This window comes from Neltuma alba, unplaced genomic scaffold (assembly GCF_004799145.2).
Source record: "Neltuma alba isolate B1F8T4 unplaced genomic scaffold, ASM479914v2 tig00010779_pilon, whole genome shotgun sequence".
Classification (NCBI taxonomy): domain Eukaryota; kingdom Viridiplantae; phylum Streptophyta; class Magnoliopsida; order Fabales; family Fabaceae; genus Neltuma; species Neltuma alba.
The window spans coordinates 182,909-205,465 of NW_021635598.1; the positions used below are offsets into that span (position 1 = coordinate 182,909).

General features: G+C 34.1%; 3 protein-coding genes across 3 annotated transcripts; 2 read left to right on the forward strand and 1 right to left on the reverse strand.

Moving 5' to 3' along the window:
• Positions 1 to 852: 852 nt before the first annotated feature.
• LOC114758980 (disease resistance protein At4g27190-like) lies at positions 853 to 3,580 on the forward strand. Its single transcript, XM_028948076.1, has 2 exons — positions 853 to 3,495; positions 3,575 to 3,580. Exons 1-2 carry the CDS (start codon positions 853 to 855, stop codon positions 3,578 to 3,580), a joined length of 2,649 nt encoding a protein of 882 aa, XP_028803909.1.
• Positions 3,581 to 4,124: 544 nt separating this feature from the next.
• LOC114758981 (uncharacterized) lies at positions 4,125 to 12,209 on the forward strand. Its single transcript, XM_028948077.1, has 18 exons — positions 4,125 to 4,535; positions 4,797 to 5,336; positions 5,586 to 6,224; positions 6,722 to 7,382; positions 7,475 to 7,626; positions 7,759 to 7,872; positions 7,961 to 8,092; positions 8,179 to 8,238; positions 8,422 to 8,496; positions 8,576 to 8,677; positions 8,915 to 9,010; positions 9,109 to 9,180; positions 9,651 to 9,806; positions 10,497 to 10,574; positions 10,714 to 10,791; positions 11,128 to 11,196; positions 11,297 to 11,366; positions 11,441 to 12,209. The coding sequence occupies exons 1-18, from the start codon at positions 4,125 to 4,127 to the stop codon at positions 11,959 to 11,961; spliced, it is 4,026 nt and encodes a 1,341-aa protein (XP_028803910.1). The 3' UTR covers positions 11,962 to 12,209.
• Positions 12,210 to 16,192: 3,983 nt separating this feature from the next.
• On the reverse strand, positions 16,193 to 19,027 carry LOC114758982 (terpene synthase 10-like). The gene is made up of 6 exons (XM_028948078.1): positions 18,806 to 19,027; positions 18,439 to 18,709; positions 17,590 to 17,962; positions 17,137 to 17,355; positions 16,875 to 17,013; positions 16,193 to 16,780 (listed from the first exon to the last, which is right to left on the reverse strand). Exons 1-6 carry the CDS (start codon positions 19,025 to 19,027, stop codon positions 16,193 to 16,195), a joined length of 1,812 nt encoding a protein of 603 aa, XP_028803911.1.
• Positions 19,028 to 22,557: the final 3,530 nt, after the last annotated feature.

The window sequence follows — 22,557 nt, forward strand, 5'->3', positions numbered from 1 at the left end:
TTCGTTCTTATTTTTTATTTCTTAAATTTTTTGGATCAAAAGGCAAAATGCAGTAAGGGAAGAAACATAAAAGTCACATAATACTGCCATACCTTAAGTTTGTCCAGTGAGAGCTATCCAGGAAGTACAGAAAGAAATATTACGTTATTTTCGTTTAAGCAATACTACCTCTGGTCCTTAATATAAGAGCTAATTGACAAATTTATGTATATTAAAAAAATTAATTATGTTATTTATTTGTAATAAATATGTATTGTTTTTTAAAAAAATATTCTTGCTAATTAAGTATATTGGCTAAAACTATCATGATTATAAGAACTATTTTGAGAAAAAAAAGGATAAATGTGAGAGGTAAAGTGGATTGTGTCTTATATTAAGGACCAGAGGTAGTATAATATAATTGTCCATCCATCCTTGTTGATGCTAAAGAAATCTTTCCTAATTGGGTTAGATGAGGAAACAATGTACAATACAGTTTTGAATATATAATCCTCCAGGAACACATGATTTTTCCCATAAAATATACTATAGAGTTTGAATATATTAAAGGTTCATTTTCAAGACGTTTTTCCATATAAATTAGTAAAATTTGGATGACAAAACTAACATAACTGAAAAAAAGGGGAAAAAGAAAATGCAAACAGGACAGACTCTTTCCCCCCCCCCCCTTTGGACAACAAGGATAGACTCTGACTTTATAATTCATTTAACTTCATTGCACATTATATCAGTAAAACATTGCATATCCCCATAGCTTTTGACTTCTTAAGTTACCATTTTTTGTGTCGAATGGTTTAATGCGCAGACAATTGGAATTACTTTAACGGTAGTCTCATATATCCTTGTCAGATGATGTCAAGCGTTGCGGGTGGTTTGGTTGGGATATTGGTGAGTGACTTTTCAAAGGAAGCAAGCTATTTATGTAGATTCAAGACTTACGTTGAAGACTTTGAGGAAAAAAAGAGCTCATTAGATGCTAAAAGAATAATTGTGCTGCAAGCAGTTGAAGAGGCCAAAATGAGAAATGAGACCCAAGTTTCCGCTGAAGTTCTGAAATGGCTGCGACAAACTGATTATTATATCTCTCAAGAGGATCCTATACCAATGAAGACATGTCTTTTTGGTTGGTGTCCTAATTTCTGCTGGAATTACCGACAAGGGAAGAAGGTAGCAAAGTGGACGAGAGAGATTACAGACCTAATAAAGAAAGGTGATTTCAGTAGAGTGGCACATGGAAATGAACTTCCAGGCATAGAATTCTATTCACAAAACTTTATTGATTTCGAGAGCAGAGAATCAGAATTCCAGAAACTTGTGAACGCACTAGAAGACGTAAATTTCTCCATGATTGGATTATATGGGATGGGCGGAACTGGTAAAACCACTCTAGCAAAACAGGTGGGCATACTAGTTAAAAATTCCGGAGCATTTGGAAGAGTCATCTTTGTTGTTGTGCCTAGTCCTCCAGATATAAAAAAGATTCAACTCAACATTGCAAGTCAGTTGCCTTTGTATTTGGAAGAGGGAAAGGAAGAAGTGTACTCGAGGATTTTGTGGACAAGAATCGCTAGCTATGATAAAAGGGTACTTATAATACTAGATGGCATGTGGGAAGAGCTAGATCTAACGGATATAGGGATTCCCCATGGCTCCAATCACATGAATTGTTGTGTTTTGATAACCACACGTAATTCAAGAGTTTGTGATGTAATGGGATCCCAACGGACAATTGGACTGCAGACATTAACAACTGACCAGGATGCATTGAATCTTTTCGTTGAACATGTTGGTATAACAAAAGGTGATCTAATGTTCAATGAATACATGAATCGTGCACGAGAAATCGTACGCGAGTGTGGAGGACTACCAATTGCAATTGTGACAATAGCGACCACATTTAAAAGTTGGCCTCTGAGAGAGTGGAAGATTGCTCTGGAAGCCTTGCAGCGTTGTGAGCCATTGCATAATGTTCATGAGGGCATGACGCAAGTTTATGATGCTTTGAGATCAAGCTATGATAGACTTGAGGGAAGTGCCAAACATGTGTTCCTATTATGCTCTCTCTTTCCTCAAGGTTATGAAATTCCTCTACACCTTTTATGCAAACTTAGTGTAGGACTGGGCCTTTTTGAGGAAGTTCACAACTGTTTGGCAGCAAGAAGCAAGGCAATTAGAGTAAAAGATATCCTCAAATCATCTTCATTATTGTTTGAGCCTAAAGAAGCATGTGTAATGATGCATCGCATGGTTCGTGAAATGGCCTTATGGGTATCAAACAAGGATGTGCAGGTGATTATGGATTCAAGGACAAGTGCAAAATCACACATACGATTTTTGTTTTGGAGTAGAGATGACCTTCCCAGTCAATTCGATGGCACTAAGCTTGAGATTCTAGTACTTTGGATAAAAGGAAAAGTGAAGACAGAAGATTCATACTCAATCTTTGAAGAGATGGCAAGACTCAGAGTTTTAGTTTTACACTGTGCTAGTGATCATAAATATGTCACTGTATCATTGAAGCTGCTTCATTCGTTGAAGAACATCCGAACGCTTATCTTGGATGCTTGGAGATTAGGTGACATCTCTGTTTTGAAAGTCCTACGTGGTCTTGAGATTATTGAGTTGACCAATTGCTTAATCGATGAGTTACCAGATGAAATAACGGAGCTGAAAAATCTGAGATCATTAGGATTAAGGAAGTGTAAAATTGAAAGGAATAATCCTTTTGAAGTGATTGAAAGGTGCATTCAATTAGAAGAGCTGGATTTCGTTTTGAATTGCAATTCTGAAGATTGGAAGGAAGATGGTGAGATAGAAAATATAGATGAAGTTGTTCCAGATGTCTCTCCTCCTACATTGAAAAGGTACTCTATAGCTTGCCCTCATCTTAAATATTTTTATCATGATGATAATGGCATGCTAAATTGCTTTAATACCGAGAATCTAAAAAGCTTAATCTCAAATGCCATGTTTAAGAACATTGTGAGAACAGCAGAGGTTCTTGAGCTGGGAGAAGTAAGAGGTGTGGGATGGAAGAATCTTGTACCTGACATCATTCCTTTGGAAAATGGAGGCATGAATGATTTAACTAAGCTTTGTTTGTATTCTTTAGTTGATATGGAGTGCCTCGTTGACACTAGCAATTATGATCTTGATTCTAAGGTGGAAGTCTTCTCCCACTTGGTTCAGCTGTTTCTAGATGGTGTGGATGTGAGAGAATTATATCGGGGTCCTATGATCTCTGGATTTCTCGAGCGGCTGGAGATTTTAAAGCTGCGAAACTGCAAGAATCTGCGCAATATATTCTCCGATAGAAATCTCAAACTACCTCAACTGAAGGTCTTGCATTTGATAAATTGTTCCGCGTTCCAATCATCAATCTTCCAATCATCTGTTGCTCAGAGTTTAGAGCAGTTGCAAGAACTAATAATCAGTGATTTTGAGGAGCTGGAAAGAATAATTACTTATGAGAGCTTGGGAGAGGGAATAGTGGAAGTTGATAATAAAAAAAACAGTTACAGCACACTGTTTCCAAAGTTGAGAACTCTAGAAATAAAAGGGTGTGGCAAATTAGAATTGATATCACCACGCCTTTATGCCAAAGACCTTCTCCGTTTGGAAGCTGTAATTATAAGAAAATGCAAGGAGCTGAAATACCTATTTGGTGAATGCCGAGGACATGAGGGCCGGGTTTTGCATGAAGAGATTATGCTCCCTTCATTGACAAAAATGGTACTTGATGATGTACCCAATTTCATCACACCATTTCCAGAATGTAACACAGATATGCAAGACCATACAACTTCACTGGTATGTTACTCTTGCCCCACTTTGAATTTTACCTTATGATTTCTCATTCTAATAGTAAATGAAAGGACTGGTCAAAATTCTACATTTTCTAGAGTGGATATTTCCTTCTTTATTACTATATTTCATGAGTTCTTATCAGTCAAAGTTTTTGCCACATCGCATTAATCACTTGAAATTATTTTTGTCTGAAAAATGTGTGTTTGTAGGAATTACTAGCCTCAATGAAAGAGAGTCAAAGAGCGAAGTGTCTTTTGAGACGATCATTAAACCTGCAAAATGTAAAGCAGATGACAATTGTGGAATGTTCAAATTTAATGTCTTTGTTCTCTGTATCCATTGCCACAACTGTAAAGTTGGAGAAGTTGACAATCCAGAGGTGTCATGAGATGAAGCACGTCATAATAAATGAGGAAGAGGAGAGTCACATGGACAGTATCTCCATTTTCCCAGAACTAGAGGAGCTCGTAATTGTTGACTGCAGGAATATGGAATTTATTTTTCCATCTACTTTTTCAGTGTGTCTTCAAAAATTGAAGTCTCTGATTATTGGAGCTGCTGCAGAACTAAAATATGTTTTTGGCCGTGAAGAGTATTTATCAAATGAGATAGAAAACAAAGAGCTTTCCATCGATCTCCCTGCTCTGAAAACACTAAGCCTTACAGATGTGCCAAATATCATCAGCATTTCTTCAAATGGAAAACAATTGAATTTGGAAACCGCAAAGGTAACCCACTTTTACTTACTGTTTTACAGCATGTCAATATTCTTTTAAAATTTTACTTCTGTATCATCATTGATCATTAAATACTTATTGTTGATTATGGTTTGATTGTTGTCAAATCATTGAAATCTTAAATTGGTAACTAAGAGAGCATACCATTTCTTTTTTCTTTTTTTCTTTTTGCTTCGTGTGTGCATGATATAAATTCTTGTCAAAACAATTTAATCAACTCTTATTGAAATTTATAAAAACAAATGTTTGTAGGGATCACCAGCCTCAATGCAAGGGACTCAAACTTTTCATGCAGCTCAGTGTCTTTTGAGACAACCAGTGAACCTAGAAAATATAAGGCAGATGACAATTGTGCAATGTTGGAAATTAACATCACTGTTCAGTATATCCATTGCTACAACTATAATGTTGGAGAAGTTGACAATCCAAAGGTGTGATGAGTTGAAGCACGTCATAACAAATGAGGAAGAGGATCATGATCATATGGACTGCATCTCCATTTTCCCAAAACTAGAGGAGCTCGTAATTGTTGATTGCAGGAATATGGAATCTATATTTCCATCCAGTTCTTCAGCACGTCTTCAAAAGTTGAGGTTTGTGATTATTAAAGCTGCTCCAAAACTGAAATATGTCTTTGGGAGATTTGGTCGTGAAGAGTATTTGTCAAATGAGAATGAAAATAAAGAGCTTTACATTGATGCACCTGCACTGGAAACAATAAGCCTTATAAATGTGCCAAATGTCGTCGGCATTTGTACAAATGGAAGACACCGGAGTTTGGAAACGGCAAAGGTACGTAGCACTTTGAACTGACTGTTCTAGAGCATGTTAATATTACTCTAATTTCCGGGCACAAATATTGCCCTTTTTATTAATAGCTAGTTTCTTTACAACAGTGCTTGGATATTCTTTCAAACTTGTACATTTATATGATTACTGCTTATTGGTTTCCCCCCCCCCCCCAGTATTCGTTGTTGATTGTCAATGGTTATCTGTTTTAGATAGACTAATCTAGAACTTACAATTAACATGCATATGCAGAATTTGAGCAGTCAAGGAGAAATGGAATCCGAAATAGAAGAGATAATTGATGATGAAAGACCAATGACATCAAGTGTGAGCGCCAAAGTTCTCAACTTCCATAGTCTTCGAGAAATAAAGATCATAGAATGCAGAAAGATAAAAGCTATGTTCCCTGCCTCTACATGGAGAAGGCTATCGCAGTTATGGAAGTTATGTATATTAAACTGTGAAGAATTAGTTCATGTACTTGATGAGGATTCAAATGACTATGATGATTTCAGTGACAGAGACATTCTCCCAAAACTGGAATATCTTCAAATCCAGAATTGCAACAAATTGGAGTCTATATTTCCTTCCTCTTTCCTTCGAGGCCTTCCAAAATTGAAATCTATGATCGTCGAGCAAGCTGCTGTTCTGAAATGTATTTTTGGAAAATACCATCAGGGAGATTATTTATCTAATGAGAAACAGAATGGTAGGTTTGAGGTTGATCTCCCAGCTTTGAAAACACTATCACTTAGAGACGTGCCACATATCATCAACATTTGTGCCAAAAGATATTCTGTGATGCTGCCATCTCTACAGCAAATTGGTTTAGACAACTGTCAGCTGACAAGGGATTCTCTAAATTTGACGGGTTATTGGAAGCCTGCAAAGGTAACGCCTCTCTTGTTTTTTGGTTATATGACATGTGCTAGCTAGTGCTGTGCTTATTTGACCCTCTTGCTTGAATTCTTTTTTTTTTTTCCCAATTAAAGTTCAACTTTTAGTGAAATGGGCTAACTCAACAAATTCTTAAGAAAGGTGACTAGTACTTTCAATTTCGAAACCAATTCTAATCTTTTCATTGGATGAGGTTTATTAAGAGGATTAAAAAAAATAGCTAGCTAAGATGAGGATCCATTCCTTGCAAAACCTTGCTGATCTGTTGTCTCAATTTCATTTATGAGATTTAGATGGAACATCATTAATTCGTTTTATCAACGCCTTTTGTTAATTTTTACCAATTGAGTCTGAATATTTTAGTTCACTTTATTCTGATGCATGTGTGTAGATACATACGTGTATGAGTATACAATTGTTTTGTCAATAATCTATTATCCATTAACTTGTTGAATTTGTACTGAAATTTGGAATTGGACTGCCTCTACTAGGACTTAAAGAAAATTTGTCGCTTGACAAATGTTGAGGTTGGGAACTCCACAATAGACGAGGTTTTTAACCTGGAAGGAGTAAAAATTGGAAGACTAGTGAGATTAAGCTTACAATCCATGATGCTGAAAAATCTAAGTGAGCTGAAGCAAATGTGTAAGGGCCCTAAAAGTAGTTTGAGCTTCGACCATCTTCGCAGTCTGAAGGTCATAGGATGTAAAAGCCTAAGAGCGGTCTTCTCCATCTCGATACGGAAAGAACTGCCAAACTTGTTCCATTTAAAAATAAAAGACTGTGAAGAATTAGTTCAGATTATTGAGGAGGATGCCCAAAAAAGTGCTGATGATGATAGGCAACAAATGAGCTTCCCAAAATTAGAAAAAGTTCACATCCAGAACTGTCATGGCTTGAAATTTCTCTTCTCAATTTCCACACCCAACATGTTCCCAAAGCTAGAGAGTTTGGAAATAGAAGCAGCCTATGAGCTAGAGCAAATATTTAAACGCAAACAAGATGATACACAGAAGATGGTGGTAAAAGATGCGTTTCCAAATCTCTCATATTTAAGACTCATAAAATTGCCAAAGCTTGTCACTGTTTGTTGGGGGATGCCGTTTCAAACTTTGCCAGATCATCAAGTGGTTGATTGTCCTAAGTATCAAGGTATGAATGTAACTAGAAAAAGTTCGCTCCTTTTAATTGCTAGTTTTTATTAATATTAGTAATATGTAATAATATTGAAAATACCACCGCAGAAATTACTTCTCAACAAGTCCAAGAAGCAGAACCTGAGCATTTGGATTTAGATATTCAAGCAGCAAATGAGGAGCCACTTTGTCCACATTCCAATAATGTCGAGGCTCTGTCACATGTGGGAGAAACAAGTTCCTTGCCAAACTCAGCAGAGGTATATTGGAATAATCATTACATGGGGAAAATATCATACATATGTTGTCTAATTGTTAAAGGATTCTATCATGTGCACTATGAAAAAAAGAGAAATTGATGCATTGACAAAACGTTTCTTTTCCTATTGTAGAGCATGAAGAAAACAACAAAGGAGGTTGAAGCCAAGGAACCTACTCACGCTTTAGAGAAACAAGCATTTGGAACTTCAACGCTTAATTCACTACCAAGAAGGGCATCTCTACATGTAAGTTTATTGATTACTTGGTTATTATTAGTTTAATAATAAATTGCTTCTAAAATGGTCTTAATCTTTTTTTCAATGTTTCAAATAGGAGTTGAATGATGAACAGACAATGAAAAAACCAAATGGGAAACTCCAACATCAAGATCATGGACTTGGAGAAACGAAAACAACAAATGAGGTTCCTCAAAAAACCAGCGTAGTACCACTTGATGATGATGATGTGCGCTATAACATAAAAGAGTATTGATTTTGAAGTTGCATTATTATTACAACATATGACATCCTATTATTATCTGTGTTGCTCAGAGTGCTGATGCTATATCAAAGGAAAGAGTTCGAGAGGGTCGTACCTCAGAGGATGTTGAGGTAGCAACTATGTTAACTAACTTAGGACTGAGAAACTTATCAGAAACATTAATCATTCTGCTACAATAAGAGTTTTCAATGGTTATTAATCAGTGTGCTGTGCGCTTTTTAATCTAATAATATCGGTCATACGCTCATGAAATAGCTTAAACTTGTACCTTCTATATTCATTGCTTCTTTCAGGGTTTGAAGAAGACAAAGCCGACGAGTGAAACAACCATAACACATGAGCAAGTACTAGGAGAAATATCAGCTGTTGTAAGCTCGAACTCTTATAAATATTAAAGGATTGTAATTAAATCACTTGATACTTACATTTCTCTGTGTATTTTTGCAGAGTGTCACTGAACAAATTCCAAGGGAAACAGGAATTATGGAACCTAAAGTTCATACTTCCACGACAGAAGCAGGGGGTTCACAATCTGGTCCATCTACAATAGTAAGTTCACCAAAGTACTTATAACATGATTTTATACATGTCAGTTCTAAATACCAACCATTCATCTTTACATGTCAACACAGCAAGTCTATCCCATGCATCTTATCTCCCTTTACTTTCTCTTTTTTTTTTGGGGGGGGGGGGTGATGGAATTTGAATGGCAGACAATGAAAAGATTTAAGAATTAATGAAGTTACCTTAGTTGACTGCTTAGTTAAATATTCTGTTGTGACTCAGATTGATAAGGAAACAGGGAAGGAAATTGGCAAAGACGTTCCTGCTTCAAAGTTACCTACAGCCAAAACTGCACAAGTTTCCGAGGTGATCAAAATGGTATCTCCAACCCCTTTACGTGTCTAAACGTTGCAAGAAAAAAGAATTGATCAGTGAATAGAAAGATACAAAAATTTTTTACCTTTGGTGTTATTCAGAACTCAAAAGCAGGAAAAGAAGTTGTAGGAACAGCTTCAGAGGCATCAGTGGCTACCACTTCAAATTCAAAGGTGATCAAAATGGGATCTCTAAGCTCTATCTATTCTTCACATGAGAGAAGTTTCCATGCATTTTGATGACTAATTTTTTTAGTACATAAAAATTGGTGTAAAGGTTTAGGATTGACTCATGTTCATATTTTATTGACTAAGACCATGCATTTGAATACTATTGTAAATCCAGCCACACGCGAAAAAAAATTGGAAGTTTAATATGGCCTTTCCAATGGATTTGAACGCGGATCAAGCTTCAAGGATAAATAAGACTGACTTATTTTTGTACATTCATGTATGGTATTATAGTTGGTCATTGAACAACCAATGACTACCAACTCGCACTTGGAGAAGCAATATAAAAAGTGAAATTCAAATTCCCTACCCACTAGATGTGTTCTTTCATTGTATGCATAATGTTGTTGAACTTTAGAGCATAATTGGAGTTGCAAAATAAGTGGAAGAACAACTTTCTTCATGTTTTTTAGGTTGATGGTTTGAAAGAAACAGCAGAACAAGGCTTTCAAGAGCAAGTTAAATCTAAGGGGGACATGATGATGATGACAATTCAACAAAAATGTTTGGGGTTAAGGACGCAATCTGGAGTATCATCGGATAATTCTTTAGCCAAAGAATTATCACAGGTAAGTTTGATTATCTTTATAAACCATTGTCTATTACATCTTTGCAAGCCACAATACTAACAACTATGCCATTTATCTTAGTTAAAACCACCTTTTATAACCCATGTATCTAAATTTTGCAAGAAAAAGGAATTGATCAGTGAATAAAATGATAAATTCAGTACATTAATGAACTTACTTTATTAAAAAAAAAAAAAATTTACCTTTGGTGTTATTCAGAACTTAGAAACAGGAAGGGAAGTTGCAGGATTAGCTCCGGAGTCATCGGTGACTGCAACTTCATCAAATCCAAAGGTGATCAAAATGGCATCTCTAAGCTCTATCTATTCTTCACATGAGAGAACCTTTCATGTGTTTTGATAATTATGTTTTTCCTCTTAAGTATACTTAAGGAAATAATGTGAATTCCATCAAATTTGAGATTTTATGTAGCTTTTAAAAATTGATTACCTATGTTATATTGCTTGTCAGCACATTCTGGAAATAGTGAAAGACATTACAGAAAATTTTCGATTTCAAAGATATCAAAAACGGCAACGTTGCAATCACGTTCAGAACTTGTACTAAGATGCGAACTAATAAATATTGGTGGGAGAAGAATTGGCTAGTGCATGAAGAGATAAAGTATATCCTATGAATTACATGAAATAATAGAGTTGTTTTATGAAATTAATTTTATCTTTTGATCAGAGCTCAAGAACAGGGAAAGAGACTGGGATACTGGTTGCTTCACAGACAGCAATGTCCACGATTTCAACAAATTCAGAGGTGAACAAAACGACATTTCCAAATTATTCACATGAAATGGGGTTCCGTGATTTGATCAACATAATTCTAAACCCTAAACCCTGTGAATTACATGAAATAATGGAGTTGTTTTATGAAATTAATTTTATCTTTTGATCAGAGCTCAAGAACAGGGAAAGCGACTGGGATACTGGTTGCTTCACAGACAGCAATGTCCGCAATTTCAAAAAATTCAGAGGTGAACAAAATCACATTTCCAAACTCTTATTTACATGAAATGGGGTTCCATGATTTGATCAACATAATTCTAACGTACAAACAGTATCCGAAAAAATAGACATAAATGTTAAGACTAGTAGACTAAACAAAAGGCTCTTTCACTCTTGGAGAAAACCAAGAATTCGCTTTTGTTAATCTCTTGGAAAAAGAATTTGCACATGTTCATAACCTGCTTCTAATTTGCTTAATTCATATTGAGAGAGATGGGCAGACCCCCACTCTAACTGAAAAAATAAACATATTAGTGAATTTAACAAATGAACAACTTGCATATTCAAATATTGATGTTTGTCAGAGTACTAATAAGGAAGCAGCAAGGGGAAGTGTTGAGACATCACCGATGGCAGCAACTCCATTGGATTCGGTACATCTGATGAGCTTTGACTTATATTTGTAAAAAGAATGCATTTTTAAGAGATGGAACCAAATAAACTACAATAAATTTTTCATTGTGTTCCATGCAGACTGTCGAACAAAAACTAGAGAATGGCTCAAAACCAAATGTTCCTAATGTTATTCCTTCTCTCTATCATCGTAAGTATCTTTTCTTTTATGTGATGCTTCTAGTTTTTATTTCAATTATCCACTAACTTACTGAGCTATTACAGAATCACCACAAAATGGCACTTCTAGCCCTTCTCCTACGTTGGAGATTCTTGAAATTTTCCAACTTGTGGAGTTAAAAGATGGTGAAGCGGCTTTACTTGCACAAGCACTTAAGCAATACCCGGAACTATTGTTACCTCATCGTGAACAACGAACCCGCCGAAGAATAGCATTTTCCTACAGAGTACTAGTTGACATATTGGTCGTGCTAGCTAACAAGACTCCATATAACATTACAGCACCAGAAAAGTCAACCTTGGAGGATAACCTGCGCGAAGCAATTTCTCTTGGGTTCAACAAAGGTTGGGTTGATTCGGTTCGAGCCAGAGTTTTTGGTGTTAACATGTCTGATGTCTCATTGGCACAAGAGAAAATTCGAGCCATGGAGGCCGAGCTTGAGACTTGCGAAGTGAACTTGAAGCAAGTTCAAAAAGAAAAAGAAGAAGCCAGAAGACGTCTGGAGATGGCACAGAGCGAGTTTAGGGATATAACAAGTGCTAAGCACAGACCATTTGGCATTTAGGCTGTTTACTTTGTGTTTGGTTATTTGATTTCAAATTCTAAAAGAACCTCAAAACAGTGAACAATAAAAGTTTAATGCCTATTATATATACATTCTCCCTATAGTATATATATTCAACTAAATGACGGGAGTAGGAGATTTTAATTCTTGTGCTGTATTTGAAAGGAATGCTCAGCTGACTGTTGTAAGCAGCTGAATTTGAGTGCTTGGTTAGTACTGATGAATTTGCCTTTTTTGTTTTTGGTTCAGATTTGATTGTTGTTGACAGCTTTACCACTTGAGTTGAAGCTGAGAAATGCCTTATAATAATGTTTAAATATATAAATTACGTTGTACTCTCATTGAGATTGAGATGGTACATATCTAATTTATACATTTTAAATTTTAAATTTTTGTTTTCCAGTTAAAATAGTGTTTAAATTTTAACAAACATTAAAATTATAAAATAAAAAACAAAATGAATCCTCATCATTCAAGAATGAGCAGAATATGTGGATTTTATTATGTTAACAATGAAACTCAGCAAATTGCGCAATTTTTTAATTTAACATTCAGGCAACTATTATCATTAATTATGAAATAATGCAGGCGCATACTATGCTAAAATGTCCACATCCAATGATTTTATATTGTGGACGAACATGTGGTTAAGCTTTGGTGGTAAATAATTCATTATATGATATATTAAACTGAAAGTAAGATTATCAATGATGCATATTTTAACCTTGAAATTAATATCTTCTGTTAGGCTGACATTAGATACAACTATGACAAAAAATGATAAATCGAAGTACAGTTTGAATAAGAAATGAAAGAGATTAGCTTGGAAATCTTAAGATTCTAGTAACATTTTTTACTGACGTCTAGGAATCCCTCTGGTCTATAAAAAAAAAAAACCGTCTTCCTGTAAATGATAATAAAAGGGGTTGATGAATTTAGCTCAAATTATGTTATATAAACATCCAAAGCAACATGCAGCTTGATGCGCTGGGTAACACTAGCTTGGTAGTCCAAGTAGGGGGGATAAGTTGATGAAACAACCCAAAAAAAAAAAAAAAAAGAGACCAAACCGATAAGGATAACTGAAAAACTAGTGAATTGATTAGTGGTTGTAGTGTGGTTTAGATTGGTTGTTGAATTGACCAACGGACTGAAACAGTTGATTTTATTTTTTATTATATAGTTCTTAATATCTCAGTCACTATATATTTGAATGAATTTTACTAATAACTTTGATATCAATAGTTGTTAATTTTAATTATTAATCAATCATAAAAATCAAAATTCTCAATGTTGTTATACTTAATTATTGTTACGATCAAACTATTATTATATTTTTTTGTATTTTATTATTAATGATTATCAATGTTGTTCTATTTTGCTATTTTTAATTAAATTATATTATTTTAACATAACCGGTTTAATTCTGAGTTGACTTATCTCGAGTTGACTACAATCTAACTAATTGACCATTGAATCACTATCTCAACTTATTTAGTGTCCCATTCATTTTTTTTTCTTTTTTGAAAAAAAAAATTCCTTGAATGGAACACGGCTCTGGCATCATCTGGTCGGTTTGGAGGATGCGACTCGCGCTGGCCTGCCCGTTCTGAGTGGAGAGCCGAGCCAGGAGTTCAGAGCAAAGGCTTTGAGGCTTGTGGTTCCTGGAAGAGAGTGCACGGCACGAGGAAGGACCACAGGCTGCTGCTTCTCCGGCCCACTATGCCTGCTGGGCCGGGTGGCTTGATCCCCCACGTTTTATTCTGGCACTTTGCCACTGCTCTATTTCTGACCTCTGCCATTTTGATCAACATAACACACACAAGGAGAGGGAGACTATTTCTATTATTTGCAACACCAAATTACTGAAACACATATCAGATTGAAAGTAAATAACAATTAAACAGGCAATAAAATTGAGGAGAATCAAGCAAGCAAACAAAACATATGCACTTAACCAAGCACCGACAAAGAAGAAAAATATGGATAAATCAGCAAAGGTTTTGGACGCTAAGTATATTTTGGCAACGCCAAATTATTGAAACCTATCAGATTCAAAATGATATGACATGCAACAAAATCTGAGGCCAAACAGACAAAGCTGCATTCAACCTGGGAAAGAATTCTTTGTCCTTCCCACTATCCTTATTTTCAATAGAATCATTTTCAGCCGCTACTTTGTTTCAATGCAGCTTCAGCAAATAAGATTATAACAGAAAAAGAGAAACATAACCAGTTTTCCTGACAAGTTAGCTTTGTTTTTATTATCATTTCCCATAGAATTCAATTGTTCATATTAACTGATCCTCACCATACTGTCAAATTTTACTCGAAATAACTGTTTTTCAAACTATAAGATGAGGAGCTTCATACTACGTGCGCGCGCGCACACACACACACACACAGCTATCCTGCTGTTAATTTGCATGAGAGCCGTAATAGGGAATTTAATGTGAAAGGAAATTTGTGGGAAGGTGCTGAAGGACGGCAGAAGCATAAAGGGCAACCTTTTGGCCTTATATAATTAAAGCAATTTGGGGTATTGGTGTGTACCAAATTTTACGGTGATGGCTCTTTTTGCGACTCATTTCTACAATGTCAACATTTTATGGTATTGGGGCAGTCACGGGACAAATGAAAGCAACACAACAGAACGAGAAAAATGACAAAGTTTGCACAAGCAGTAATTGAACTGTCCAAAGAAGCATCACAGAAAAAGTTGTCTTTCTCAGATATTAACACTCTCATAAACAGACACTTCACCAGCTGGGTCCTTGTGAATCCCTTAATTAGCGACATAACCTGCGTCCCCAAACATCTAGAACTTTGTACTTGAGTGTGATCTTTCAATTTTTTCATGCAACCATCACAATGCTTAAGAAATTAAGAGAGGTGTTTGGTGTGATTATTCTGCCTGACAGTTTATGAGTTAATACCTTAGTGGGTGGAATAAATGGAAAGTAAGATGAAGCCAGAGACCGTAGGTTCAGCAACCTAAGAAAACATATTTTTATGTTTGTTGTGGTCGTAGCATCCTGCATCCGAATCAAGAGAATCAAGTTTTTGAAGGTTTCCCGTGAAGGGGTCACTGCTTCTCATTATCAGTCTGAGATCTCAATAAAACAGATGCATGGTTGTCATTGGAATAAAAAAAAGAAGAGGGAATTGCAATTAGGTTCTAAGAAAAGAATTTAATTACTCTAAAGTCCGTTAACAATCAAAAAGCATGTAACGACAAGTTCTAATATAGAAAATGGCAACCGATTTATACTGCTTACTTATTATTTGAATTTTTTAGTAATTAAATTCATTTCTCGGAACCTTATAGCAATTCTCTCTAAAAAAAAAACAAGAGTCACATAATCATGGGCAAAAAGAAGAGCTCACGGTGAGAAGGGCAAAGAGAGAATAATCTTTCTGCGGTTATATATATTATGCCCTTTTGTCCATAGTTGTATTAATCCTTTGGATTCCATTTATAAAGAGCTAAGAGTATGTTTGGATTAGCGGTGGTAATGGCAAGAGTAGCTTTTTTTAAATCTGACTTCCGCAAACTAAAGTTAGGGTACAAGTCAAATAGTATGATATGATTTATATTTGGATTGGTTTTTATTAAAAAAAAAGTTAGTTTGACAAACTAACACTTATTTTGATAATTAATAAAAAGGTAAGTTTAAATGTAAAATGACTGAAAAGAATGCAAATTTTATTAAGTAATACATATTTAATATTATGTGTACATAATGTGACAACTGTAAAAGAAATATTGAAAATAAAATTATTAAAATATTAAAATTATTTTATTATTAGGAAGAAATAAAAAAAAACGAAAATACTTAATTAAATATATTACATGGATAAATATACCCTCTGAATCAGTTCATATAAATATCTAAAAAATAAATAAAAATTTCATACCAACAGATTTAAATAAGGTTGCTGCTCTAAAATCACAACTTCTAATAAAACAAGAACATATAACACTAGAAAAACTCAAAATACTGTAACTTTTCCCCCCTTTTCACCGCCCTGGTATTTTTCCCACTGTGAAAAGCAAGATTCATAAGTTTCATTCCAAAAGTCCATTTGAACCCAAAAGCTAGATTGTAAAAATGGGGTGTCAAACATCACTTTTAACCCAACAAAAAAAAAGAGCTTTTGCCTGCCTGTATGCACATTTGAGCCCCCAATGTGATCCCAAACAAGCCCTAAATATAGACGGAAAAAAACACTAGCGTGTAGATGTAATAGGAATTGGGTGGTGAAGCAAGGAAAGAATACGAAGGTTAGTATGAGAATCTTCAGCATGACCATCTCCATGTTGGTACATATATTGAGCCATTCTTGCAAGGTTGACAGCAATTTCTGTGAAACTTTGAGAGAATTCAGAATTATGCACTGCTTCGTTCATCTTCTTCCAAGTTTGGCACATCAAAGTGTAGACATATTCATAAGCCTCTTGTTCAGAAGCTCCAGTTTCGTTCATGTAGCATCTTAGTGACTTGGGAATGTCACTATCAAACCCACCACTTGATGATGACTTTGATGAAGCATCACTATTAATAATCTTGTGTGATGCAAGGTCATTGGCAAGTCGTACAATAGTGGAAGAAAGGCGAATAATATTGGGGTATTCTTTTAAATACTCCAGATCCTGGGGCCTAATTGAATCTGGAATCTGCAGAAAGTAACCTTGAACTAGAGCCACAGCCCCTCCCACTGAAATCCATGCATTATCTAAATATTCTTGCATGCTTGGCACGTGCCCATTGTTGTACCACCTTGCTTCTATCAGATATGATTCACAGAGATCGCCCCACTTGAAAAATTAAACAAACACACACGATCATTACATTATTCTGAAAATTTTAAGATTTGAATCTTGAATATTATATATATATATATATGCCTACCACTTTCTTGAGGTAAGGGATGATGTCGATGCCTGTATGTTTGAGGATGGCAAAAGCTACCTCATTGACAGAATTATAGAGTGCAAGAAAACATATTTTCATGTAACTTGGAAGAGTGTGCATTGCATGTATATCCCATCTACAATCGACAAAAGTATATTACATTATTGGAGATGATGTGGACAAGGAGCTATCTATATATGTATATCTATGTCTATATACATATATACAGATGATGTATTAATTAAGAGTATATGCTGACCTGTGGACCACATGAGTGAAGAGTTCAAGTTCTTGCAATGTGCCATAAACGTCATAAATATCATCTATGATGGTTATGAAGGAAGTGATCTTAGTCATCTCTCTTCTGAAATATGAAAGCTCAGGTTGGGAAGCCATTCCCACACCCCAAAAGAAGTTTTCCGTTGGCATGTCCCTTACAAAGCTCAGCTTTTCTCCATCTCTCATTTCTTTCCACCATCTTCAAAGTAGAAATTAGATATCTTCAGTTATGTAACTAAGTAGTAGCAGAAAACATAAAAGTATACGAAAGATAAAACCTGCACAATTCATTGTCTAACTATATGTAATATATTTTCTCAGTTAGTCGTATTATTCAAAACTGGTAAACAATATGACTTCCTATAGAATTATTGGATATATAAATAATTTGGCTAAAAAAAGAAAAGACATAGAATTATTTTGTTTCGTTTACCTTGATGTATATTTTAAGTCTTGTTGATGGGTGACTTGGACAACATTGAAATCCAAACGAGCAAGCTTAAGCAAGGCAGGGCTCACATCATTGCTTTTCTGGTATAAGTCAATGAACCATGAAGCTTCAAGTCTGGGAATCCTCCAGTGTAGGGGAATCTCCAGTGCATGACTGATCATTGCTGATATATCATCACTATCTTTCTCCTCCTTCTTCACAAATTGTTTCAGATAATTACTGCAAAAATCTCTAACTTCCTCAAGTATAGTTTCACCTTCCATTGAATGAAACGATGCTTCGTACAATGATAGAATTCCCTTTGTATCATCCAAATCAAAATTCCCTTTCTCATCTTGAAAACTTCTAAAAACCTCTGTGAAAAAAGCAGTACATGCATGTTATAGATTCATTAGTCAATACTAAAAATCAGTACAGTTCGATTTGGTATGCCTTTTTTCTTTCCAGTGAAAGCTACAATACTGTAGACACTAAAGACCTGAGGTTACAAGTGAAATCAAACCGGCAACCTCCTAGGGGGAGTTTTTATGCAGCTAAGTTATAAGGCTACTGTAATATAAAGTCATTTAATTTCTACAGTATTTGTTTTACCGTAGTAAAATTAGAACAAATTACCATACTCTTACACACTAAACGTCTTCCCTAACCAACACAGAAAGTTTTGCTTGCAATAGTGACGTGTTGCAAGAAGAGATATAGATATGTGCATTGTACATTGAGTAGATAGGCAAATGTCTTATGTCAAGTGGGGCCCATCCACCTGCAAATATCTTTCTTCTTATAGCATCATGGTGCTGTAAATAAAAGAATTCGGGTCCAAGTTAGTAGTACCTGATGACACATCAAATCCATGTTGCCTTAAGATTCGGAATTGAAGAGCAATGGTGTGTAAGTCATCAGACTTAGTTTTCAATCTGTCTTCATAATTCTGGGCGTACACATGTTGCAGCATGTCTCTTATTTCATGGACGAAATGGTGAGACACTCCCAGCTTTTGCAACCCATCTATGAATTCAAGTTTGTCCAAATCATTTGTGAGTTGGGAAATCATCTTTCTAACTTGCGCTTTCAGTTCATCTCTTTCTTCTGCATATGATTCTTTCTGCACAGAAAACGAAAACAGGTTAATTATGAAGGACAAGAATTATTATAAGTTAGGAAAAATGAAGAGATTATTAGAAGTCAGAAATATATGTACCCCATATTCACTAGTGATTGACTGGATAAGTTCATAACTCCAACTTGAAGGTTGATAATTTGCAGATCGGCGAAGATTGGCGTTGTTTTGATCAGAAACGAAATGAAGAGTAGTAAAGGAAGTATTACATTTAACAGCGAACACTGAGGATTTTGTTTTTGATGGCGAGAGCACTTTGAAGAGACTGCAATTTGGGAATGAGGCTAGTCTGGGGAGAGCCATCAGTTCTTAGTCTCAGACGAAAAGCCTTGGCTTCAAAGCTCAAGAGTTATATACGTGGGCGTGCATATAGAAAGAGAGAGAGAACATGATTTATATACTCCTTCCGTTACTTTTTATAAGAGCCTCATAACTAAAAACTAAACAATCTTATAAAACAGTTAAAATTAATTAAAAATAATAAATAAATAAGAAATGAACTTTTTTTTTCAAGTTTGCCCTTATTTATAAGGGGCAAGTAAGAAAAAGCAGGAGAATAATAGTGAGAGAAAGTATGAAAAGGAGGGTAGTATGTCAAGTTATCAACTTTTTAATTAATACAATATATAAAATTTATTAGGGGCAAAAATAGTAAAGGATCAAGGAAATTCAAATTTCATGCTCTTATAAAAAAAATCGAAATGGAATATATATATTCCACCTCTAATCCTAATTATAAGACCTCATTTATAGATTACAAATGAGATTTTATAATTAGAACCAATATCAAATTCGTGAACAAGTTGCCATAAGTTGTTAAAAAGAAAGAAATGTACCATGTGGTCATCAATAAGCCAAGTGGATACACTCTTGACGCTAGCCAGATACTTTTAAAATATACGGAGAGATGTCAAAGAAAGTTTTGTTAGATTTTATATTTTATTCATTTCCACGTGCAACACGAGTAATTTCAACCGGTGATTTCTTCGGGGCCGTGAGGTGGACAGCAGAATCAAAGAAAACAAGCTTCAGATTCATTACCGCAAATGCTTTATATTTGGTTATATTTCAGAATTTTCACATCATTGTATATTTATTAATTTTAGATAATGAAAAAAAACCATAATGAAAATCTTAATACATTCATATACTTTTGATATTATTTCTTTTTTATCTTTTTGTGCTTTTAATCTATTTGCCCATAACCCATGGAAACTCTGTTAATACCACGTCGGCTTCAAATTATAAGCATTAAATAGTTAACTAAATTACGCAACTCAAAAAGTTGCTTAAAATTGGTTAAATTTAATAAATAAATAAAATATAACTTATCTTTCTATAATATTCCTATTTATGGAGAGAATAAGTGGGAGGGAGAATGAGTTAAGAAAATATATGAGAGAAAATGAGTGGAAAAGAAAAAGGATGAGAGAGACATATACCTAATTCACGATAAAAATAAAAAATATATATTAAATGATCAGAAAAATACAAATTAATACTAAAAAAAAAACCTTCAAAGATCTAATGCTTATTACATTTTGAATCAAAGGGAGTAGCATAATATTCTTCTTATAAACTAATTTATAAATTTATATACAATCTAATGCTATATAAAGATATTTTACTCATCAAATCATATCACATTCATTATAATTAACAAGTTTATTTGTCTTTTTTATTCCACTCAAACTGAAGAATCTCAGAGCAATTAAAAAGCACCTTTTCATCATGAACAAGAAGGTTGGTGGTTGAAGGGATCAGGCTCAAGTTGGCAATCCACCGGACAAAACATGGTGGAATTTTGGCTGCTCTTGGAAGCCATCTCAACGAATAGATCTAATCTGACCTGATCCACAAGATTCATCACCAGCCACCTTCACCACAAGCCCCATCCCCCCGGGATCCACATCACCTTAATCCCACACTCGGGTAACTACCCAGCGTTAGTTAGAGTCAAGAAAATAGGCTGAGTCTATTGGACTGATCAGTTTATACTCAAAAATTGAAGACTTGATTTGAAATTTTTCTTTTGAAATGAGAAACAGGCTTAAAAGGATTGACCTTGTAGAGTCGAAGACTTAAATGGGCCGGCCCATTTATGCTTTTTTATAATTTTTTTTGTTTTTCTAAATTTTTGTGTAATTATAATATTATTAAATTTTTTACATTGTTAATGATAATTTGAATATTTAGTTATTATTATTATTTTAAAATTAAATTTTACAGAATGGTTTGATTTATTTAGTTTTAGACAGGAATTTGTCCAATTAAATTTTTAAAAAATAGGTTAATTTGGACTTTAATAATGATTTTATTTATATTATATGTGTTGATATTTTTAAACTATATATATTTGATAAGAAAGTATTTTTATACTTATATAACTTATGATTCTGTAATTTGAATTGGAAATTTACAAGTTTCAATAACAATGTTTCTTAAACTAAAGTAAAATAATAGCTAGACTGTAAAATTTACAAGTGAAATTCCTATAAAGAAGAAAAACTTGATATTTTTACTATGAAAGAAAAGCATACTTATGAAGAAGAGTAATTAAGTATAGTGATGATAAAATTTCAAAAGATTAATGGTAGTGTTTATTTATTATACGTTTGCACTATAGATGAAACTTTTAAATGTTGTTATCTTGTTGATGAATGTTTTATATGTTCTTAGGCGTTGATTGATATTTATATATATATGATATTTTATATTTTATTCATATTTATGTCTTTTATTAATAATTTTATCGATTTATTTTCTTTTTTTTAGGAAAATTTATGAGAAATATGAAAAATAATTTTTTTTAAAAAGGCCGAAAGCCTGTTGGCAGGTCCTGAACTCATTAGTTTAAGGGTTAGACCTAGCAAATTAAGATATTTTTAAAATTTTGACTCTATATAACCGACCTTTTTAAAGTTGTCAACTCTGCCAGGTTAGTCTGTATTTCCACCTCTAGGCAGTACCTGGTCCAGCTTCTTGTGTTGAGATGGCTAGTTAGGCGTTTTATACACTGCATGTTTTATCTTGAATTATACGATGTGGATCTCTAAATTACCTTTATGTTTAATTTCTAATCAACCATAAGAAATTTTCTGGCATGAAATATTAACTTTCGACTTTTTTACCAGTATGCTGCAAAAAGTAAAAATATATACTAAAATATTGTAATTTTAAAAGTATTTACCAATATACTATATTTAAAATCGTTCTTTAGGTTAATTTTCAAAGTTGTCCTTCTGAATGAACGATTTCTTTAGAATAAGCATCAATGTGCGTGAAGTGACTGAAAATCGTTCTTCTGATGAAGGATTGCAAAACTTCATCTCCTACTAAACGACTTCTCACCTTCTCTCCTAATAAATGAAAATAAAATGATCATTATAATGATTTATCAAGCATTTGAATGAAAAATCATACTAAATAATGGGGGAAAAAGTATTGATAATTACATAATAATACTCCGGTCCTTAATATAAGACCCATTTAACTAATTTGATTAAATTAAGGAAGTTAGGTAAATTAGTTAATTATAAAAAAAAGTGACACATTTTTTCTAAAACACCATAATCATATTTATTAATACCCCATCTCCCTCTTCTACTTGATTATGATTGAAGGAGTATCCATAGGAGTAATTTAGAGAAAATTGACAAATATGAGAAATAGGTCTTATGTTTAGAACCAAAACCAACTCAAAAATTGGGTCCTATATTAAGGACCGGAAGAGTAATATTAAAACTAATTGTGAAATAAGTATACGATGTATATTGAATAAAAAAAGTAATAATTATTTTATTATAAAAAATAATAAATAAAAATTAAGTTTA

Excerpts from the sequence above, each read along its gene's own strand:
- LOC114758981 (XM_028948077.1), top strand. The coding sequence starts at position 4,125 with ATGTCTTTGTTCTCTGTATCCATTGCCACAACTGTAAAGTTGGAGAAG. Across the intron at positions 6,225-6,721 it reads GTTATTGGAAGCCTGCAAAG|GACTTAAAGAAAATTTGTCG; the intron begins GTAACGCCTCTC and ends TGCCTCTACTAG. Across the intron at positions 7,627-7,758 it reads CCTTGCCAAACTCAGCAGAG|AGCATGAAGAAAACAACAAA; the intron begins GTATATTGGAAT and ends TTCCTATTGTAG.
- LOC114758982 (XM_028948078.1), bottom strand. The coding sequence starts at position 19,027 with ATGGCTCTCCCCAGACTAGCCTCATTCCCAAATTGCAGTCTCTTCAAA. Across the intron at positions 18,710-18,805 it reads CAATCACTAGTGAATATGGG|AAAGAATCATATGCAGAAGA; the intron begins GTACATATATTT and ends TTTTCTGTGCAG. Across the intron at positions 16,781-16,874 it reads TCCCTTACCTCAAGAAAGTG|TGGGGCGATCTCTGTGAATC; the intron begins GTAGGCATATAT and ends TAATTTTTCAAG.
- LOC114758980 (XM_028948076.1), top strand. The coding sequence starts at position 853 with ATGTCAAGCGTTGCGGGTGGTTTGGTTGGGATATTGGTGAGTGACTTT.